Source organism: Stegostoma tigrinum, chromosome 7, assembly GCF_030684315.1.
Source record: "Stegostoma tigrinum isolate sSteTig4 chromosome 7, sSteTig4.hap1, whole genome shotgun sequence".
NCBI classification, from domain to species: Eukaryota; Metazoa; Chordata; class Chondrichthyes; order Orectolobiformes; family Stegostomatidae; genus Stegostoma; species Stegostoma tigrinum.
This window is the reverse complement of record NC_081360.1, coordinates 76,617,770-76,636,630: the sequence shown is the minus strand read 5'-3', so window position 1 is coordinate 76,636,630 and position 18,861 is coordinate 76,617,770. Positions and strand designations below refer to the sequence as shown.

General features: G+C 39.6%; 1 protein-coding gene across 1 annotated transcript in view; it reads left to right on the top strand.

The window, feature by feature from the left end:
* Positions 1-18,861, top strand: part of LOC125454115 (low-density lipoprotein receptor-related protein 1-like) — a 1,886,982-nt gene that overhangs the window by 1,654,713 nt on the left and 213,408 nt on the right. The window contains exons 59-60 of the mRNA XM_048534492.2: positions 8,813-9,000; positions 11,359-11,564. Of these exons, the coding sequence (XP_048390449.1) occupies positions 8,813-9,000; positions 11,359-11,564 (394 nt within the window). The remainder of the gene's footprint in view (positions 1-8,812; positions 9,001-11,358; positions 11,565-18,861) is intronic.

Sequence of the window (18,861 nt, the reverse complement as noted above, 5' to 3'; positions counted from 1 at the left end):
CCCGTAGGTGCGTGGAGGTTTTCAGCATAGAATTTTACTTGTGAATGTACAATAACTGTGAAACATCTATGAGTTTTTCATTCTCAGCTCATCATCTTTACTTGTGCTTTCTTGATAGGAAATTTAGATAATAGCCTAAAATTGTGGTTCATGATCCTATCACGGAGCCAACATATGTTGAGTAAAGGTACAATAAAAGTTTATGATATATGTCCAGTCAGTTATACCAATTTGTCAATAACAATAACAAAATTGTATTTATACAGTACCTTTAAAGTTGTTAAAAATCAAAATATGATACTGAGCCACATGAAAAAGGGTATTACTGCAAATGATCTTGGATAAAGATTGTGGGCTTAGAGTCTGCCAATTAGGAAACTACCTCCAGCAAAACTGCTGAAATGGTACTCGCAAGTGCAGGGCACAAGGCCTTCAATCACTTCTGACTCCATCGTCCTGTAGCTGCACTAAACTTTAGCCCTGTGACTTTGTTTTTTGTTGAACTTGATTGAAAGAAATTTCTACACATTCACTGTTGGATGTAAGTAAGTAACATGGTGAATTAGAGATGGAGAGTAGGCAGAGAGAAAAGTTGCTGAGAGGTTGGCCTGCATATATGTAGAAACTGATGTGTTTTTCAATGATATTGCTGAGGAGCAGGATTTAAACGAGAAAGATGATGGAACTACAGACAACAGCTCAACCGTACGATGACAAGACATTGCAGGTGATTTGCTGACCCAAACTGCATGACTAAGAATAGAACTGGGCTAAAGCAGTAGCACTCAGCTAAATGATATTGAGATCATCTGTGTCAAAGGCTGCAAATAGTCAGCAAAGGATGAGGAAAAATAGTTTTCCTTAGCCACAGTCGCATTGGATATAATTTGTGAATTTTATGAAAGAATATTCAAGGATTTTGGAAAAAGAAGGGAGGAGGGATTGGGCATTAGTTTTCCAGGACAAAGGAGTCAAGAATTTGTTTTCTGAAGCAAGTGTAGGAACAGCAGGTTTGAAGGAGAGAAGAAATGGTAAGAGAGGAGACAGTACCATTTCCGCAAATACACGTATTAACAAGGGAAGTTTATTTCAAGCTGCTCAAGCAGTAAGTCAAGTGTCTTTACTCCCTTTCTCTAAACACTAAAAATTAACTCTAAAAATCTGATTGAAATTGAAGTGGGCAACAGGTTGGGTGAGCTCTAATCCTCTTGGACCTTGCAACTTGAAGCCCAAGTGATTTTAATCAGTTCTTGCTCTAGCCATATACTGGGTCAGGTGTTCAGCTGACAGGCTGGAATGGCAGCTAATCAAGTGCGTGATGGCAGAAATTCAGGACAAAACACCAGAAAAGAAGAAACTCACTGGCTTCATGTGGATGACTCTGCCAATTACTAATAAGTATGGGTTAAATTTAAAGATACTAAGATAAAGGGAAAATCCCCTGGCTAATTCAAATTGCCTCTCTATCGGGCAGACTTAAAATAACCCCAAAGGAAATTTATCGCACATGAAATATAAAGCTTCCATAAGAACATGTTGCCATACGTTAAATATTCCGTCCCATCTACAATGACTCAACAACTAACTCCTCAAATATTACCGAGCGCTTAAAAGGTGACGTTTGTGATAGAATACTTCCAATTTTCTGGGCAAGTGCAATACCAACAATACTCAGAAGCTCACCATCATCCAGGATAAAGCATCCCTCTTTATTGGCATACCATTCACCGATTAAGACATTCACTCCCTCTACCACCAATGCATAGTGACAGCAACATATACTGTACACAAGTTGCACTTCGGCAACTCACCAAAGTTCCTTGAAACTGCCTTCAAAACTCATGATCTCCATCACCTAGACAGTGAAGGGAAGCAGATATAGGGCATCACTGCCACTATTAGGTTTTGGCCCAAGACACCATGCTGACTTGGAACTATATCGCTCTTCCTTCATTATCGCAATTGTGGAACTCCCTTTATAACAGCACTCAGCACTTTGTACCAGCACCTGATGAACATTAGTAACTCAAGAAGAAAGTGTCCTGGCCTGAAACATAAGCTTTCCCGCTCCTCTGATGCTGCCGGGCCTGCTGTGTTCCTCTAGCTCTACACTGTATTAACTCATTAATCGCCTGTTGTTTTAGTCAGCAACACCAACATCTAATGAAATAGTTGTTCTTTGAACTTCTGTTCTTCAAATATTATTTGAAAAGATCATAGTTTTGGAAAGTTTGAAAAGATATTTGCAAAAGTATGTTTAACCCAAAACATAATCACAATGCAAAGTGCCAGGGCAGTCCATCACTTATTCGATCTGAACTTCACTGAGGAGTGGTGTCGGTAGTGTAAAAATCGGTTATATATTTCTGGTGCAGGAAAGAATCAATGAGTTAAATAAGTATATGATGGTTGTCAGAATAAAAGACCTGACACAAACTTACATGTAGCTATGACTGTATTCACAGAGATACCTTGTTGTTGCATTACTTACTTATTTTGTTACAGTGGCTAAAATTCATATAGAAATAATTTATCTCTTCATGTTACTAAATTAACAGCAGAAGCCAACTGCAGATGACAATAATGAATACAGATCTTTCAGAGTATGGGTCATGTTGAAATAATGTTTAAGTTTCAAGGTAGTTAAAGGCAAAGATCAAGCTTTCAGAGAGCCCGGTGCATGAATTAGATTTGAACAGTCTTAGGTGAACAAATTTGTTTCCAGTTATTGGTAGTAATATTCAGAAAGAAAAGAGAGGTTCACTAATCAGGTAAATAGTAAAAATAACAAAAACTTACATTTACAGGATAGCCTCATGTCCTCAGAACATTCTGAAGTGTTCTCCAACTAATTAAGCCCTTTTGTTACATAGTCTCTGGTGCAATGTAAGAAGCCTGTGCTGTACTGGCAATGTCACTAGACTGGTAATCCAGATGCCTAGGCTAATGGTCTGAGGCACAAGTTCAAATTCTACCACATCATCTGGTGGAATATAAATTCAAATAACAAAATATAGAACTATGAAACTAGTCTCAGTGATGACCCATGATAGTTACCTTAGATTATTGTAAAAACCCCTTTGGGTCACTAATAGCCTTGAGGGAAGGAAATCAGCTACCCTTAATTATTATACAGCAGATGCTGGATATCTGAAATAAAACAAAAGAAAATGCAGCAAAAACACAGCAGGTTTGGCAGCATCAGTAGAGACAGGAACAAGCGGAATATTTCAAGTCCAAAGACACTTGTTTTATGTCCAGCAGTTGCAAGAGAAGATAGGATCTCAATCTTTTTAGAAAGCCAGCATCTCTGATAAGGTAGCACTCCTTCAGCTTGGCACTGGGGCAGCAGCCTAGATTTTTGTGCTCAAATCTCTGGAGTGGGATTTGAATACACAATCTTCTGATTCGTGGGCAAGAACATTATGAGCTGAGTCACACTTTGAATCCATTGTGGTTCATAGAACAGTGATCTTGCTTGCTTACATCACTCATTTTTCACCTGTATTGTGCACTTTGGGTTATCATCTTTCCAAATACACATGCTGTGCCACAGTTATTGACATGGAGGAGCAAGAGTTTATATTCACCAGTTATGATTCACTCAGGCTTTTGAACATCAGGTAATTTGTATAATGTTGGTGTACCTGGATGTGCTTTAGCATATTTTGGATACCTGTTTGAAGGTTAATAAAGTGCAGAACTGCCAAAGCCAGTCATCTCATTCAAGGAATGCTACTGATCTCACAAGAAACAAAACAAAATTTGTCTTGAGATTTCTAAGCCATAAATCCTACCTGGGAACTATTTGTGAGCCTTAGCTTTGCCCTAGAAACCCTGAAAGTCTATTTAGTTTTGGAAGCAGAGATAGGTGAATTAATAATAATTCCAATAGATCAATCAGTGCTTTAGCTCAAGAAAGTAATAGGCTAAGGCTTTGAGAAAACAGACCTCACAAAGGACATCTCTAGGTATGATTGCAATCATAGCATTTCTGCTCTCCCAGAGCTCCACAGCATATAATTCTCCCCTTATGCACTGTGCACTCTTGCTAGCTAGATTGCAAAAATAATATAGGAATGTTACAAAGCAAAAATAAAACACAATGGTTCATCACCTTTTTAGGTTAGTAAGCAGCAGACTCTGGCAAAGGAGGAAAAATAATGGATACAATAGTAATGCAAGTTTTGGAAAAACAGAAGGTAAGACAAGGTTATGCATCTCAGGAATCAACAGCCATGAATGCAATTAATGCCTAAGCAGTTTTTACATGCAGAGAACCAAATGCCATTAAAGCTGGTTAGCCTACCATTTTCAATAATCCTGACCCCATGATAAAGCTGGGTTGCACTCACAACAAGACACTTTCAGTACCACTGATTAGCTATAACAGAAACAAATGCTTACAGACAAAGCATGTGCTGTGCCTACTTTAGCTATTATTTTGTAAAGATAGTAGCATCAGAATCTGAACATATTGCTAATCATTTGGCTTTTGAAAATATTAATCAACAATGTGTATGCAACTTGCTGAGTCACGCTGTGTGATCAGCATCAACAGTAGATGGAATAGATACTTGTGGATGTGGTGCCAATCAAACAGGCTGCTTTCTCCTGGATGGTGTCAAGCTTCTTGAGTGTTGGGGCTGCACTCATCCAGGCAAGTGGGGAAGATTCCATTACACTCATGCCTTGTGCCTTGTAAATGCTGGACAGGCTTTGGGGAATCAGGAGTGAAATTTGGCAATTCTGTCATTGGATGCGATGTTAATTGATTGAATGAAGATTGCCATGAGCTCCAGCTGAAACCTTTGCTGCAACCAACAATTGAAACCTCATGGTTTTACACCTGACTGTCACTAGCTGGATTTGTTGGATTGTTTATTGAGGAATTAACAATGTAATATCTTAAAACTTCAATACCTATTTTGTGTTGGGAGCAATATTTTCATTCCTAATAGATAATATAGTCATAAAATCTTCCCTTACTTAGATTCAAAATAAATGTGATACATTTCAGGTTAGCCATACTTTTTCAGAAAAAAAAAAATCACTTGTCTTCATCACTTGCTATTCAACAAGGCCATGTTTAATGTAATTGTCACCTTTGCTTCACTTTCATACCTGCCCTCCATAACTTTTAACTTGCTTTCTGACACAGCCCTGAACATATTAAGGACCTAGTTTGCATTATTTCCTGGGTTGCACAGTTCCAAGGATGAATGACAATCAGAGGAGGAATTCCTCGTCATTGTCATCTTAAATGGCAAACAATGCCAAGTTCTAAATTTCTGCATAGGGGGACAATTCTATGAGCATCAACACTGTCAACTCAGTGCCAGTGAACTTAATTTAAAAATTAAGTGACACTTGTTAAGCTCGATATAAGGTTTTATTTTCCAATTAGAGCTTTGTGAACTTTGCAATTCTCTACTACCGAGGGCTGTAGAAGCTCTGTATGAGTATGTTTATGTAGAGATTGAATCGATTTCTAATTACCACTGGCATACATGTTTTGGGAGTGGAGTATGTAAAAGACATTGAAGTGTTTGATTAGCCATGATTACAGTGATGCCAGGTAGACTAAATGGCCCACTTCTATGTTCCTATCTTCATCTCATTCAGCGGAATGAAGTGCAAACATTTTCTGCCAAGCAAGTGAAAATTAAATAAATTTTAAACTTGAATACCTGGGTTTTTCACATCATATGGGCAGAACGAAAAGGAAAAATTGTCAGGAGATTACAAACTTACACTGAAGCCATGACCTATGATTCCAGGAATTCTGGATGCATTTTCAGTGATTTTCCAAAATGAAAGATGGCAGATGCAATGGGTTCTTTGAAGGGACAGCACTATTGTCCTTCCAAATTTCCCTTCCTGCATTTCATCGAAGCAAGACTGTACACATTGGAAGTAACATGAAAGCTTATCACACAGCATGAGACAGCAAGCTGCAGAGATTTCAAAGAATCTGAGTGCGCCATTTTGCAGAATTGCATTAGATTTATTCATGTGCCTAAAACAACATTCCAAATATCTGTGTAACCATAGGGAATGACTTCAGAGTAAATTTACAATCACAATATTAACTATTCTGATACATGGAAGTGCATCAACAAAATTGGCACGGTTGGAAAATGGCATCTCATCATTTATGGTTCAGAGCAGTGTTTCAATATATTGATTGGCTATTGAAGGAAGTTTACTGAAAAAATTAAGATTATACTGTTGTTTTATGGAAAGTTTAAGGCTAAATCTGTACTGTTAGTTGTTTCTTGTTCTTGTAACATTTGATAAACATATAGATTTTACTCTGTTTTGCTTTTCAGTGTATGGAAAAGATGGTAAATTGCATGGCTACTACAATACTGTGATTTAATTTATAATGGTAAATTAGTTAAATATCAAAAGGGCCAAAAAGGCCATGAAAGAGGTTTGAATACCAATTAAAATCAAGACAGTCATCAGCAACACTATTAGATACTAGTGTTTTCCTGGGAGAACTGGGCTAAAGAATTTCAACTATGGTTGAAGCTCTCGAGAACCTTAAAAGAGTAACAACCTTTTGATGTATTGATGGGCATGAGCGAAGGCAATCTGGAGAGAAATTCAATGGTTTTTGTCAAGGTTAATCCCGATCAGCTCTATGATGCAGGACTCTGTGCTCTCCGGTTCGTTCCCTGGGGATGCACACCAAGACAGACGTTGACTGTGCCTCAAGGATCATTTAGCGATGAAAGAGACACTTTGGTTTGCCTGAAACTTGCTGGTCTTCCAGTTGAAAGAGTTTACTCCAACCGAAGTATTTCAGACTGGCACATTCCAAGGTACAGGACTACGTGCTGAGGGATGCACTAAAGCCCGGGGCAGCTGCCACCAAGGTGCAATGTCGAAAGAGGGTCATGACCTTCTGCCAAAGCATAATGGGGGTCCATTCAATAACTGGACGCTGCTGATGCTTCAGCTAAAAGCCAAGAGGTTAATTGCAAATATAGAGAAAGGTGAAAGCCAATGTTTATTTTACTCTCTGTAAGTAAAGAGAACATAGAGTTGAACTGCTTCATTAACTGTGTATGTACATAAAGATTTCCTTCAAAGAATAATGTATATATTGCAACAAAAACAAAAATGGTGGACAAATAAATCTTAAGGTGTCCTTTTGGCTCTGTTATTGAGTAGAAAGCTATGTGTTGACAGCAAATATCTCACTCCAAATTCTTCTCGTCTAATCTCTTTCTATTACAATGTCAATTTCTTCTCTCCATTTCAAAGTTTTTGAATTTTCTTTGGGTTATCAGAATGCTGGTTGATCATTCTTCATACCGACCATTATTCTTTTGGAATTGGTGGGTGATTTTATAGCCAGATGTGCTTCATGCTGCCAACTCACCCCACTGGAACTGATACAGACTCATGACGGCATCCATTGCATCAGTGGCTGTGTTCATCTGCAGTCAACACAGGACTCGAACCCGGAACATTCTGCCTCAGAGAGCCAGACATTCAGAGGATACCAAATGCTGCAATATCAAAATTAACTTTCTCTAGCACTCGTATAGCAGCAAGCGTCCTCACAGAAGCTCCATAACAGCAAATTGATGATGGCCTGGCAAAGTGTCAATGAATTCATATCACAACCATGCCAGGCTCCTTAGTGTGGTATCAGTCTCAGCAATAGCAATGTGGTGCTTTATACCAGAGTTCACATGGTAGCCTTGTTTCAGTGGGTGGAGTTTTCATAGTAATTAGGAGAAGTGGTGTAGACATATGAGCTGTTCCTGACTACACACACTAACCTTGCAGAGCAGAGACGATGTATGCTCTGGACGGGCAGTTACGTAAATAGCTATTTTTCTTGAGAATTTTGATGGAGTCTTTATTTGGAGTGTGATTGTGATGATCAGCAAAACAAAGGCAGAACATTTATGCTACAATAATTATATGGTGTAATTTTACAGTTCACAGGAAAGGTCCAGAATGGCCACTGATCCAAATGAGACTCTACACACCCAGCCTTAAGAGGGGGTAGGGGGCAAGCCTGGCAGGTCATTGCTGAGGTTTTGAAAGAAAAGCAGGTGCCAAGTCCCTGAAGAGCTTCCTTTTCACATTGGACATAGTCCCCAGGTTTCTACTGACAGATACTCTGCCATCTCCTGCTTCCCTGTTAAGGTCCCCAGAGTTCCAAGACCTTACCACTGCTCCTCATCATGTGGCCCCAGCAATTACCTGATCCTGGATTCTAAGACTAGGATGTAGACACTACATAGTCCTTGTCTAGGCCACTGTTCTCATTGACACTTCCATCACTACAGAGCTAGCAATCAAACAGATTGGCTGCAATCTTTAATGAACCTGACAAAAATGCAAATTTTGGATCTCATAATGTATCATTTGAATTTTTCTTGTTGAATATTTTTCATTTTCTACAGATTATATTCAGTTGATTTGGAATTGCTAGAAGTCTTGAATACAGCTCGACAAAAACGAAAGTTTTAGTTGCATATTCCGTGATTTCTATCCGCCTTCTTAACTTACTGAATTTCATTTTGGCACCCATTTACAACATTTCAAAGCAACACATTTTCACAAGTTCTCACCATCTCTATTTAGATCTGAATATCCAGTACAATGGTTAAAGTTCAATTTGATTTGTTCTATATTTGTTTGCTGTACCTAGAAAATAAAATTGTTTTGAAGGTACGGGTGTTTCCTACACTGTTACTCATTATATTAATCTTCCGTTAAAAATATGTTATTGCTTTTGTAAAAAGTGTTAGTCAGCACTAATATTTGTTTTTTTTCTTGCCAGGTGGTGCACCATACAGGACAAGCTATTCCAGATGGATTGACTGTTGATTGGATTGGCAAAAATCTATATTGGTGTGACAAAACAAAGCTGACTATTGAAGTCTCAAAACTTAATGGGCTTTATCAGACAGTCCTTGTCAACACAGGATTGAAGATCCCTAAACACCTCGTGATAGATCCTCGCATGGGGTATGAACATAACCATTTATGCTACTGTTAAAGCTTTCAAAATGTTTTCACAAAGGCTGAGTCACACCTAATCGTGAAACAAATAGACCTGTGAATGTAAATCAAGGTACAAAATAATACTAACATTTAATAAAAGAAACCTGTAAATTTAGAACTGTATCAGTGATAATGGGAACTGCAGATGCTGGAGAATCCAAGATAATAAAATGTGAGGCTGGGTGAACACAGCAGGCCCAGCAGCATCTCAGGAGCACAAAAGCTGATGTTTTGGGCCTAGACCCTTCATCAGAGAGGGTCTGATGAAGGGCCTAGGCCTGAAACGTCAGCTTTTGTGCTCCTGAGATGCTGCTGGGCCTGCTGTGTTCATCCAGCCTCACATTTTATTATCACTAATGCTCTTACTTGGTTTGACCTACTGAATCCAGACAATGTGGTTGACTTTTAACAGCCCTCTGGCAGTTAGGGATGGGCAAAAGATGCTGGCCGAGTCAGAGATGCCCACAGCCTGTGAATGAATAAGTTAAAATAAAAGACTATTGATATCGATTTACACTGGCAACAAATCTATTGAAATCATTTATTTTGCCTTTTGTTTAAGTACTATTGAGGCCTGCAGCATTACTATTTTGTTCTAAATCATCATTATGTTTTTTGTCTTCAATCTTGTCATATGTGACAAATTACATAAAATATACCATAATCTTCTGTAGAAGTGATATCAGAAGTAAAAGGTTTCTTAATATGTACCAAAAAAACTAAAGAATTACAGACGCTGGAAATCTGAAACAAAATTTAAAAAAGGCTGGAAAATCTCAGCAGGTCTGGCAGCATCTGTGGAGAGAAATCAGTCAACATGTTGGACGCAATGACCCTTCTTCAGAATCTGTTTCCTCCACAGATGTTCCAGCAATTTCTCAAAAAGCAACATCTATGAAAAGATAACAAGTTGTAGAGCTGGATGATCACAGCAAGCCAAGCAGCATCAGAGCAGCAGGAATGCTGACATTTCAGGCCTCGACCTTTATTTAGAAATGGGGGAAGAGAAAAACTTCACTAACACCTTCCATCCCAACCTTGAGTTCACCCGGTCCATCTCCGATATCTCTCTCTCCTCCCTCGACCTTTCTGTTTCCATCTCTGGCAACCACCTGGAAACGATATCCATTTCAAGCCCACTGACTCCCACAGCTAACTGGAATATACCTCCTCTCGCCTACCTTCTTGCAGAAACCCCATCCCTTATTCCCAATTCCTTCGTCTCCACCGCATTGGCTGCCGAGATGAGGAATTTCACTTCCGGACACCCTAGATGTCATCATTTTTTCGAGGAACACAAAATCCCCTCCACAGTAGTCGAAAATGCCTTTGACCATGTCTCTAATATTTCCCACAACTAATCCCTCACACCCCCTCCCTGCAATAGCAACCAAAACAGAATCCTCCCATCCTCATATACCAGCCCACCAACCTCCAAATCCAACGCATCATCCTCCACCACTTCTGCCATCAGCAATCTGACCCCACCACCAAAGACATTTTTCCCTTCCCACCCTTATCTGCTTTCCGGAGGGACCACTCTCTCCATGACTCCCTTGTCAGATCCACACTCCCCACCAGCCCCACCATCCCCAGCACTTTTCCCTGCATCCACAGGAAGTGCTGCACCTGCCCCAACACGTCCCCCCTCACCCCCATCCCAGGCCCCAAGAAGACCTTTCACACCAAACAGATGTTCACCTGCACATCTGGTAATGTGGTATACTGTATCTGCTGCTCCACATCTCTCACTGTTTATTTTAGAATCCCCTTCCCCTCCCCCATTTCAGAAGATGGGTGGAGACCCAAAACACCAGCTTTCCTACTACTCTGATGCTGATTGGCCTGCTGCGTTCGTCCAGCTTTACACCTTGTCATCTCAGGTTTTCCAGCATTGGCAGTTCCTATTATATCTATGAAAAGATGATACTAGGTTAACATTTGATGCCATATTCTTCTTTGCTGTTGGGGTTAGAACTGCATTGAATGTCACAAGATTGAGACTACAGGCTCGGCCATTGTTTACACTTCCTTATTTGTCCTCCTCTCTTACCTGACTTTACTTTAACAGGATATCATTCCATTCTTTTTCTTCCCATGGGCTTGTTTTACTTATCTTCAAATACAGCAAAATGATTTTCCTCAATGATCCTACATGGTAGCAATTCCAAATTCCACCCTATTGATTCATGATAAACATGATTCATGGAATAAAATTGCAAAGTAAGCAAAAGTTAGCTGACAATGTTGAGTGGTTGCAGCATTTTCTGTTCTTATATTTGAATTCAGTTTTAATTTTTTTTAACAAACATTTTTGAATAGATATTTATACTGGACTGACCATGGCGATTACCCACATATTGGCCGTGTAGGAATGGATGGAACTAATCAAAATATTGTCATAGACACAAAAATCTCAAAGCCAAGTGGTCTCTGTCTGGATTATGTGAATAACAGGCTGTACTGGGCTGATGATGAACAAGGTTCTATCGAATTTGCTGACCTGGATGGATCCAAAAGACATAGAGGTAGGTAAGGCTGTTTTTTTCTCCCCCATTTTGAATTATTTTGTTCTGCTTATATATTTTAATTCAGCATATCTCATAGCAAATAATAAAAGATTATTGTTCTTGAAATTTGCTAATAATAAATTTAGTAAGTTCTCTTCAAATTAAATAACTGATGTTTCTGTTTAAACAGCCTAGTGAAATTAAAATATTTCTAACTAAATGTATATAATTATTAATTGATTGTCTGAACAATGTGCAATTTTATAAAATGCCAATATGTACAATAAAATCTTTTACTAACACTATGCGGTCTGCTAAGACAGATTTCATTTTTCAAGATTTGAAGTTTTATTGATCTCAATTTTTTTTTGTATTTTCAAACAAGTTTATGCATTTATAGCCCTTGTGCTCAACATATATACGCAATTAACACAATGAACGACTTACCTCAATCATGTCATATTTGTGCCTGTCACCATTTTAAGAATAGTTTGAGCCATCAATGTGATCTTTAGCCAAAGTAGGTGAGGGTCTCAATAGTTTTCAAAAGTTAGTATCTGATGAAGTAATTTAGACCTGAGAATATTTTAACGGCAAGAAACTACATCTGGTGAAATTATCCCTATAGCAGTGGGACTGAAGAAACTTCAACCCTAAAGACGTCTGAAAAACTAATTTACTTTCTATAAGTTAAATTATAAGCTTTGAGTTTCAACAAGAGCCAACATTTTCCTTCTTTCATCTATGCTCAACTACACTTTCCACCACTTACCTGACAGCCAAGACTGCACTAATTAATTGCATGTGTCTGCTCTACCTATCTGCTGACCTGAGATAACCGTTCCTGGGATTGGATGAAAGTCAGGTCTGGTGAATTAAAATGAAACTCAGAAACAACAATGGCTAACTTCAAAGTGCTTGGATAAGCTTGACACTTATACTTTCAGCATCACACACAAGGCAGAACTTTCCTATTCACAGTTAGAATATATCGATGAATGAGTTTCTTGATGATCTGTCCACTATGACCAAGAGCAATGTTCTTTTTTCAGGGAATCGTCCACTCTTCACTTTATTGAATATGCAACCGACTTTTGGGCATATTTCTCAAATATTGACATGACTGAAGTGTTTGTTGCGCTTTCCCCAGCTGAGACATTCTGTTGCACATGCCTTTAGAGCCATATTTCAAGCTAGGAACAACTCAGCACACTGTTGTGCTTGAGTCTAATCACTGAAGACATGGCTCAGAAGAGACATTCCCAACGTCATAGACAAAGACCTGGAGGTGCTTGTGGATGGGTATTGCAGAGGAGAAGAAATCCTTTTCCCAGTGGACCATACCATCAGACATAGCCAGGCTAGATATAGATTGCAACATCAGATAATGTTGCAAAATAAATAAGGCAAGATATCAGCAGTGCATAAAAAAGGCCAATGATCTTCTATGCCCCACAAGGATAAATGCCACTATCTTCTCTGTGCTTCCTCACTCTCGTATTGCCAGCACTCACTCTAACTCTGCAATTACAAAGAACTCATGCCAAAGCTCAAAGACTTCATCTCTCACTATTGCATGCATCATGTTCACTCAATGGCCCTCACTCATGTCATCCTCCCAATCTAGTAATCTTTCATAAGATGTTTTTCAATAAGCCTGTTGAACGATAACCTGGTGTCATTTGATAGCAGGCCTTGACCACCCAGTCAAACACTGGGGCCTCCACATCATAAAATGTTGGCGTAGAATTTGGCCATTCAGCCCATCGTGTCTCTCTGGAATTCAATGATTTCATGGTTAATCTGATAATCTTGAACTCCACTTTCATGCCTTTGCCCAATAACCCTTGCTTCCCTTACTCTTTAAAAGTATCTATCTCAGCTTCAAATATACTCAATCACCCAGCCTCTTTAGTAATCGGTGCTAAAAAAAATCATAGATTCACTGTCCTCCAAGAGAAAAAAAACTCTCATAATGTCTCTTAAATTGGGCGGTCCTTCATTCAGATTATGCCCTCTTGTCCTAGATTCTCTTACAAAAGTGATCAATCTCTTAACATCTACCATTACAGATCCTACAGGTTTCAATAAGATTACCTGTCATTCTTCTAACTCTGATGATTGCAGGCCCAATGTACTCTACCTCTCCTGATATGAAAATCCTTCCACACCTGGAATGAACCTGACCACCTTTCTTTGGACTACTTTTAATATCAGTATATTTTCTTTCCATTATGTGATCAAACTGTTTTCAATATTCTAAGTGTGGTCTAAATAGTGTCCTACATAGTTTTAGCAAGACTTCTTTGTTTTTACATTCCATTTCATTCGAAATAAAGACAAACAGCCTATTTATCTTTCCTACAACCCATGATTTATACATGAGAAACCCTCATTTGTCTGTGCTGCAGCTTGCTGCAGTCTTTCTCCATTTAAATCATATTTATTTCCTCTATTCTTCTTGCCAAAATACCTGAACCCATTTTCTTTCACATTTTATCCCATCTGCCGAGATTTTGCACACTCACTTAGCCTGTCTATATCCTTTTGTGGATTTTGTGTTGTCCTCACCAATTGGCTTCCCATTAATTTTTGTGGCATTCACAAACTCTGCCAAAGTACTTTCACTTCCCTCATCCAAATAATAAATGTATATTTTAAATAATTGCCGCCCCACACTGATCCCTGCTGCACTCTACCAGTTATAGGTTACCAACCTGAACATGCCTCCCTGATCCCACTCTTTCTTCTGTTAGTTAGCCCGTTCTCTATCCAAGCTAAATTGCTACCCCCAACACTATGGGCCGTTGTCTTATTCAGTTGTCTAATGAGCAATACTTTACCAAATGTCTTTTTGACATCGAAACTTACTACATCAATTGTTTCACATTCATCTATCCTGCTTATAAGCTTCTCAAAACAATTCTCTGAAAATTTGTCAGGCATGAGTTCTCCTTCCTGACGCTATGCTGACTCTTCTTAGTTTGATTATGCATTTTTAAGTATTCTGCTGTTACATTCTATTCATTTCAAGTTTTACTTTGAATGGTGATGTGGTGAAGCTCAGGAAATGAGAGCAATAATAAGAAATTTAAAATGAGCTGTGTGTTGGATTTTGATTGCCTTGTTAAAATGATTATTTTCCAAGAGAATTCCATTTGAGATGACTCACCATATTTTGTTCATGGGTTACTTGCCAGTCCAGCCAAACTGCTGATTTGTCATTTTGAGACCTACAAAAACAAATCCACCGTTTACAACTCTGCAGTCTTACTGGGCTCGCAGCATATGATTGACTATTTCAGGATAGTTCTACCCAGGACATTCTAACAGTAACCATACAATCGGGTGTGGAATAAAGGAAGAACTGGAAAACTGGTCAGACAGACATGGCAATGATCTGGAGAATTTTAAGCTACTTTCAGTATTGTAAAGTGAAATGCTCAAAGGCAGCTGAGATACGGAGTTCATAGTATGTTTTTTGGACAGTTTCTTAGAACAGCATATTATGGTACTAACCAGCGATCAGCCTACTCTAGACCAACTATCCTACAAAAAGATAAGATTAATGATCTCGTGATGAAGCAGCCCTGGGTAGCAACGACCTCAATATGATCGCATTTTATGTTCAGGTTGAGGGAGAGAGGAGTAGGTCTGAGTCTCATTTTTGAACATGTAAATAAGGGCAATAATGAAATCATGAAATAGAGCTGGGTAAAGTCAGTTGGCAAATTAAGTTAAGGAGAGGCAAGTGAAGACAGTTCAGAGAAAATTCACTCAATTACTTGAAGAGCAATTGGAAAAGCTAGATTTATATCTCCTGAAGTTTAGAAGTTTAAGAGGTGATTTAATTGAAACATAAAATTCAGGCAGGAATAGACAAGGTAGATATGGAGATAATGGGAATTGCAGATGCTGGAGAATTCCAAGATAATAAAATGTGAGGCTGGATGAACACAGCAGGCCAAGCAGCATCTCAGGAGCACAAAAGCTGACGTTTTGGGCCTAGACCCTTCATCAGGGAGGGGGATGGGGAGAGGGAACTGGAATAAATAGGGAGAGAGGGGGCGGCGGACCGAAGATGGAGAGAAAAGAAGATAGGTGGAGAGAGTATAGGTGGGGAGGTAGGGAGGGGATAGGTCAGTCCAGGGAAGACGGACAGGTCAAGGAGGTGGGATGAGGTTAGTAGGTAGATGGGGGTGCGGCTTGGGGTGGGAGGAAGGGATGGGTGAGGGGAAGAACCGGTTAGGGAGGCAGAGACAGTTGGACTGGTTTTGGGATGCAGTGGGTGGGGGGGAAGAGCTGGGCTGGTTGTGTGGTGCAGTGGGGGGAGGGGACGAACTGGGCTGGTTTAGGGATGCAGTAGGGGAAGGGGAGATTTTGAAACTGGTGAAGTCCACATTGACACCATTAGGCTGCAGGGTTCCCAGGCGGAATATGAGTTGCTGTTCCTGCAACCTTCGGGTGGCATCATTGTGGCACTGCAGGAGGCCCATGACGGACATGTTATCAAGAGAATGGGAGGGGGAGTGGAATTGGTTTGTGACTGGGAGGTGCAGTTGTTTGTTGCGAACTGAGCGGAGGTGTTCTGCAAAGCGGTCTCCAAGCCTCCGCTTGGTTTTCCCAATGTAGAGGAAGCCACACCGGGTACAGTGGATGCAGTATACCACATTGGCAGATGTGCAGGTGAACCTCTGCTTAATGTGGAATGTCATCTTGGGGCCTGGGATAGGGGTGAGGGAGGAGGTGTGGGGGCAAGTGTAGCATTTCCTGCGGTTGCAGGGGAAGGTGCCGGGTGTGGTGGGGTTGGAGGGCAGTGTGGAGCGAACAAGGGAGTCACGGAGAGAGTGGTCTCTACGGAAAGCAGACAGGGGTGGGGATGGAAAAATGTCTTGGGTGGTGGGGTTGGATTGTAAATGGCGGAAGTGTCGGAGGATGATGCGTTGTATCCGGAGGTTGGTAGGGTGGTGTGTGAGAACGAGGGGGATCCTCTTTGGGCAGTTGTGGCGGGGGCGGGCGGGGTTTGAGGGATGTGTTGCGGGAAATATGGGAGACGCGGTCAAGGGCGTTCTCGATCACCGTGGGGGGAAAGTTGCGGTCCTTGAAGAACTTGGACATCTGGGATGTGCGGGAGTGGAATGTCTTATTGTGGGAGCAGATGCGGCGGAGGAATTGGTAATAGGTAGATATGGAGAAATGTTTCCTGTTATGAGAGATTCTAGAACTAGAAGTAGCTGTCTAAAATTAAGGGGTTACTAATTTAAAGCAGAGATTAGGCAATTTTTTTTCACTCATAGATTCATGAGTCTTTGTTTCCATCATCTTTTCAGAAAAAGAGTTCCAGAGTCCTTGACAATTTGTAAGGCAGGCAAACAGATTCTTGTTAAGCAATGGATTAAAGCATTATCAGGGTCAGCAGGAATGTGGATTTCAAGTTATAATCCAATCAGCATGATTGTATTGAAGAGCAGAGTAGGCTCAAGGGACTGAATAACCTACTCCTGCTCCTGATTTATATGTTCCTATGCGTGTTGCACCATATATTATTGCTATTTGAAAATGGCACATGTGTTTAGGCTTTTATATCTTTTGCCTGATGACAGAGATTGGAAGAAGTGCAAAAAATGCTGATCAGATTAAAAAAAGGAGAGAGTGTACACAAAAAGACAATATTAGCTCCTCGAATGATGATGAGTCAATTGTGTTTTAACAAAATATTAGGATTTTATCTGACCCAGATTTTCCTCTTTTTTTAATTGCATAAAAATATCATCCACTTGTGGTGGATAACAGAAATCTTCTCTGTGACGGCAACAGTTTTGCATATATATAAATATACACTGTGGCAAAAGGTGCAATTCAATACCATTTGCATGAATTTATTCTAATTCAAACATGTTAACAAGGTCAGAATAAAATTTCTTCTATGTTCTCTAGAACTACGTTAGATGAGCTTCAGATTGGTATGACAGGTTGACACAACATCGAGGGCCGAAGGGCCTGTACTGTGCTGTAACGTTCTATGTTCACTGTATTGTAAAAACTGCTTCTGATTTTGGGCCAACGTTTGGTACTGGAATTAAAATATCAGATTTAAAGGCATGCTCAAGGCTTCCTTCCTTGCCGTTGTTACTTGGAATTAAAGTTTATTCCTAGGTCAATCATTGATTGCCGCAACATGTTCTGTTTGAAACTAAGACGGCCTTGTGAATTCTCTGTTCTCATTAAGGGATTTTCAAGACGCTGACCACAAAGGGTTCTGAAAGTCGAAGAAGATTTTTTTTTTAAAAAATAGCTGTCTAGACAGAATCATGTTAAGTTCTGCCTAGAGATTATCTACGAGGCAGGACAAGCTGAGTGTTTGAATTTTATTGTTGATCAATCTGTTAATTGATAATCAGGCATGTTTAGGCTAATAGAGTAAATCTGTAGCAAGTTTATTAATACTGAGAAAATGTCAGTGGTTGGTAACAGTGAAAGGTTATTCAAAACAGATCAAAAAACTAAAGGGAAATAAATTATTCATCGATTCTCTCCAGCTGTAATTTTCTTCGAGTTTATTTCTTCATGCAAAATGGGCATTATCAACAAGGCCAACATTTGTTGCCCATTACAAATTGGCCTTGGACTGGATGGCTTGCCAGAGCAATTTATAGAGCCAATAAGAGTCAACATTTAAGGGGTATAGGTCGAGAATCACATGTAGGCAAGACAAGTAAAGGACATTACTGAACCAGATGGGCTTTCACAAGTTTGATGATGATTTCTTGGCATCATTACTGAGATTAGCCTTATGTTCCAGAGTGTGATATTAATTGAATTTAAGTTCCATTAGTTGCTATGGTGGAATGCCATGTCTTGTAATGGATGTTGACATTCTGGAGTGAGATAAGTTAAGGGACATTTGCAAGGAGTGTTTGCCTACTTTAGGGAGGGCAAGAGGAAAGTTAGGGGATGGACTTTGAATTATAGGCAGGTAGGGTGGAAGTGAGGTATTATTTGCTCTGGGTATGTCCCTGATGGTAATGGAGCACCCAAAAAGTTAGCACCTCCCCCTTCTAAAAACATTTTAAAGATAGTTTGTTCATTACAATGTGGTACCTTCAGAAGAGCGAAAACTAAAGGCAAATAAAATTGTGATTTCATGTTGAAGAATTTCTAAAGATTCTGTTATAAGCAGGCATTTTCATTTTCTGTCAAGTGTTAGACCAAGTGAAACTGCAAGATAGCAGAGTTTATGCTTTGTTCTATGATCTTTCAAATAGTAATGAAGAACACAGGGAGCTGGTATACTGTTGCAGCAGCTATTCATAAA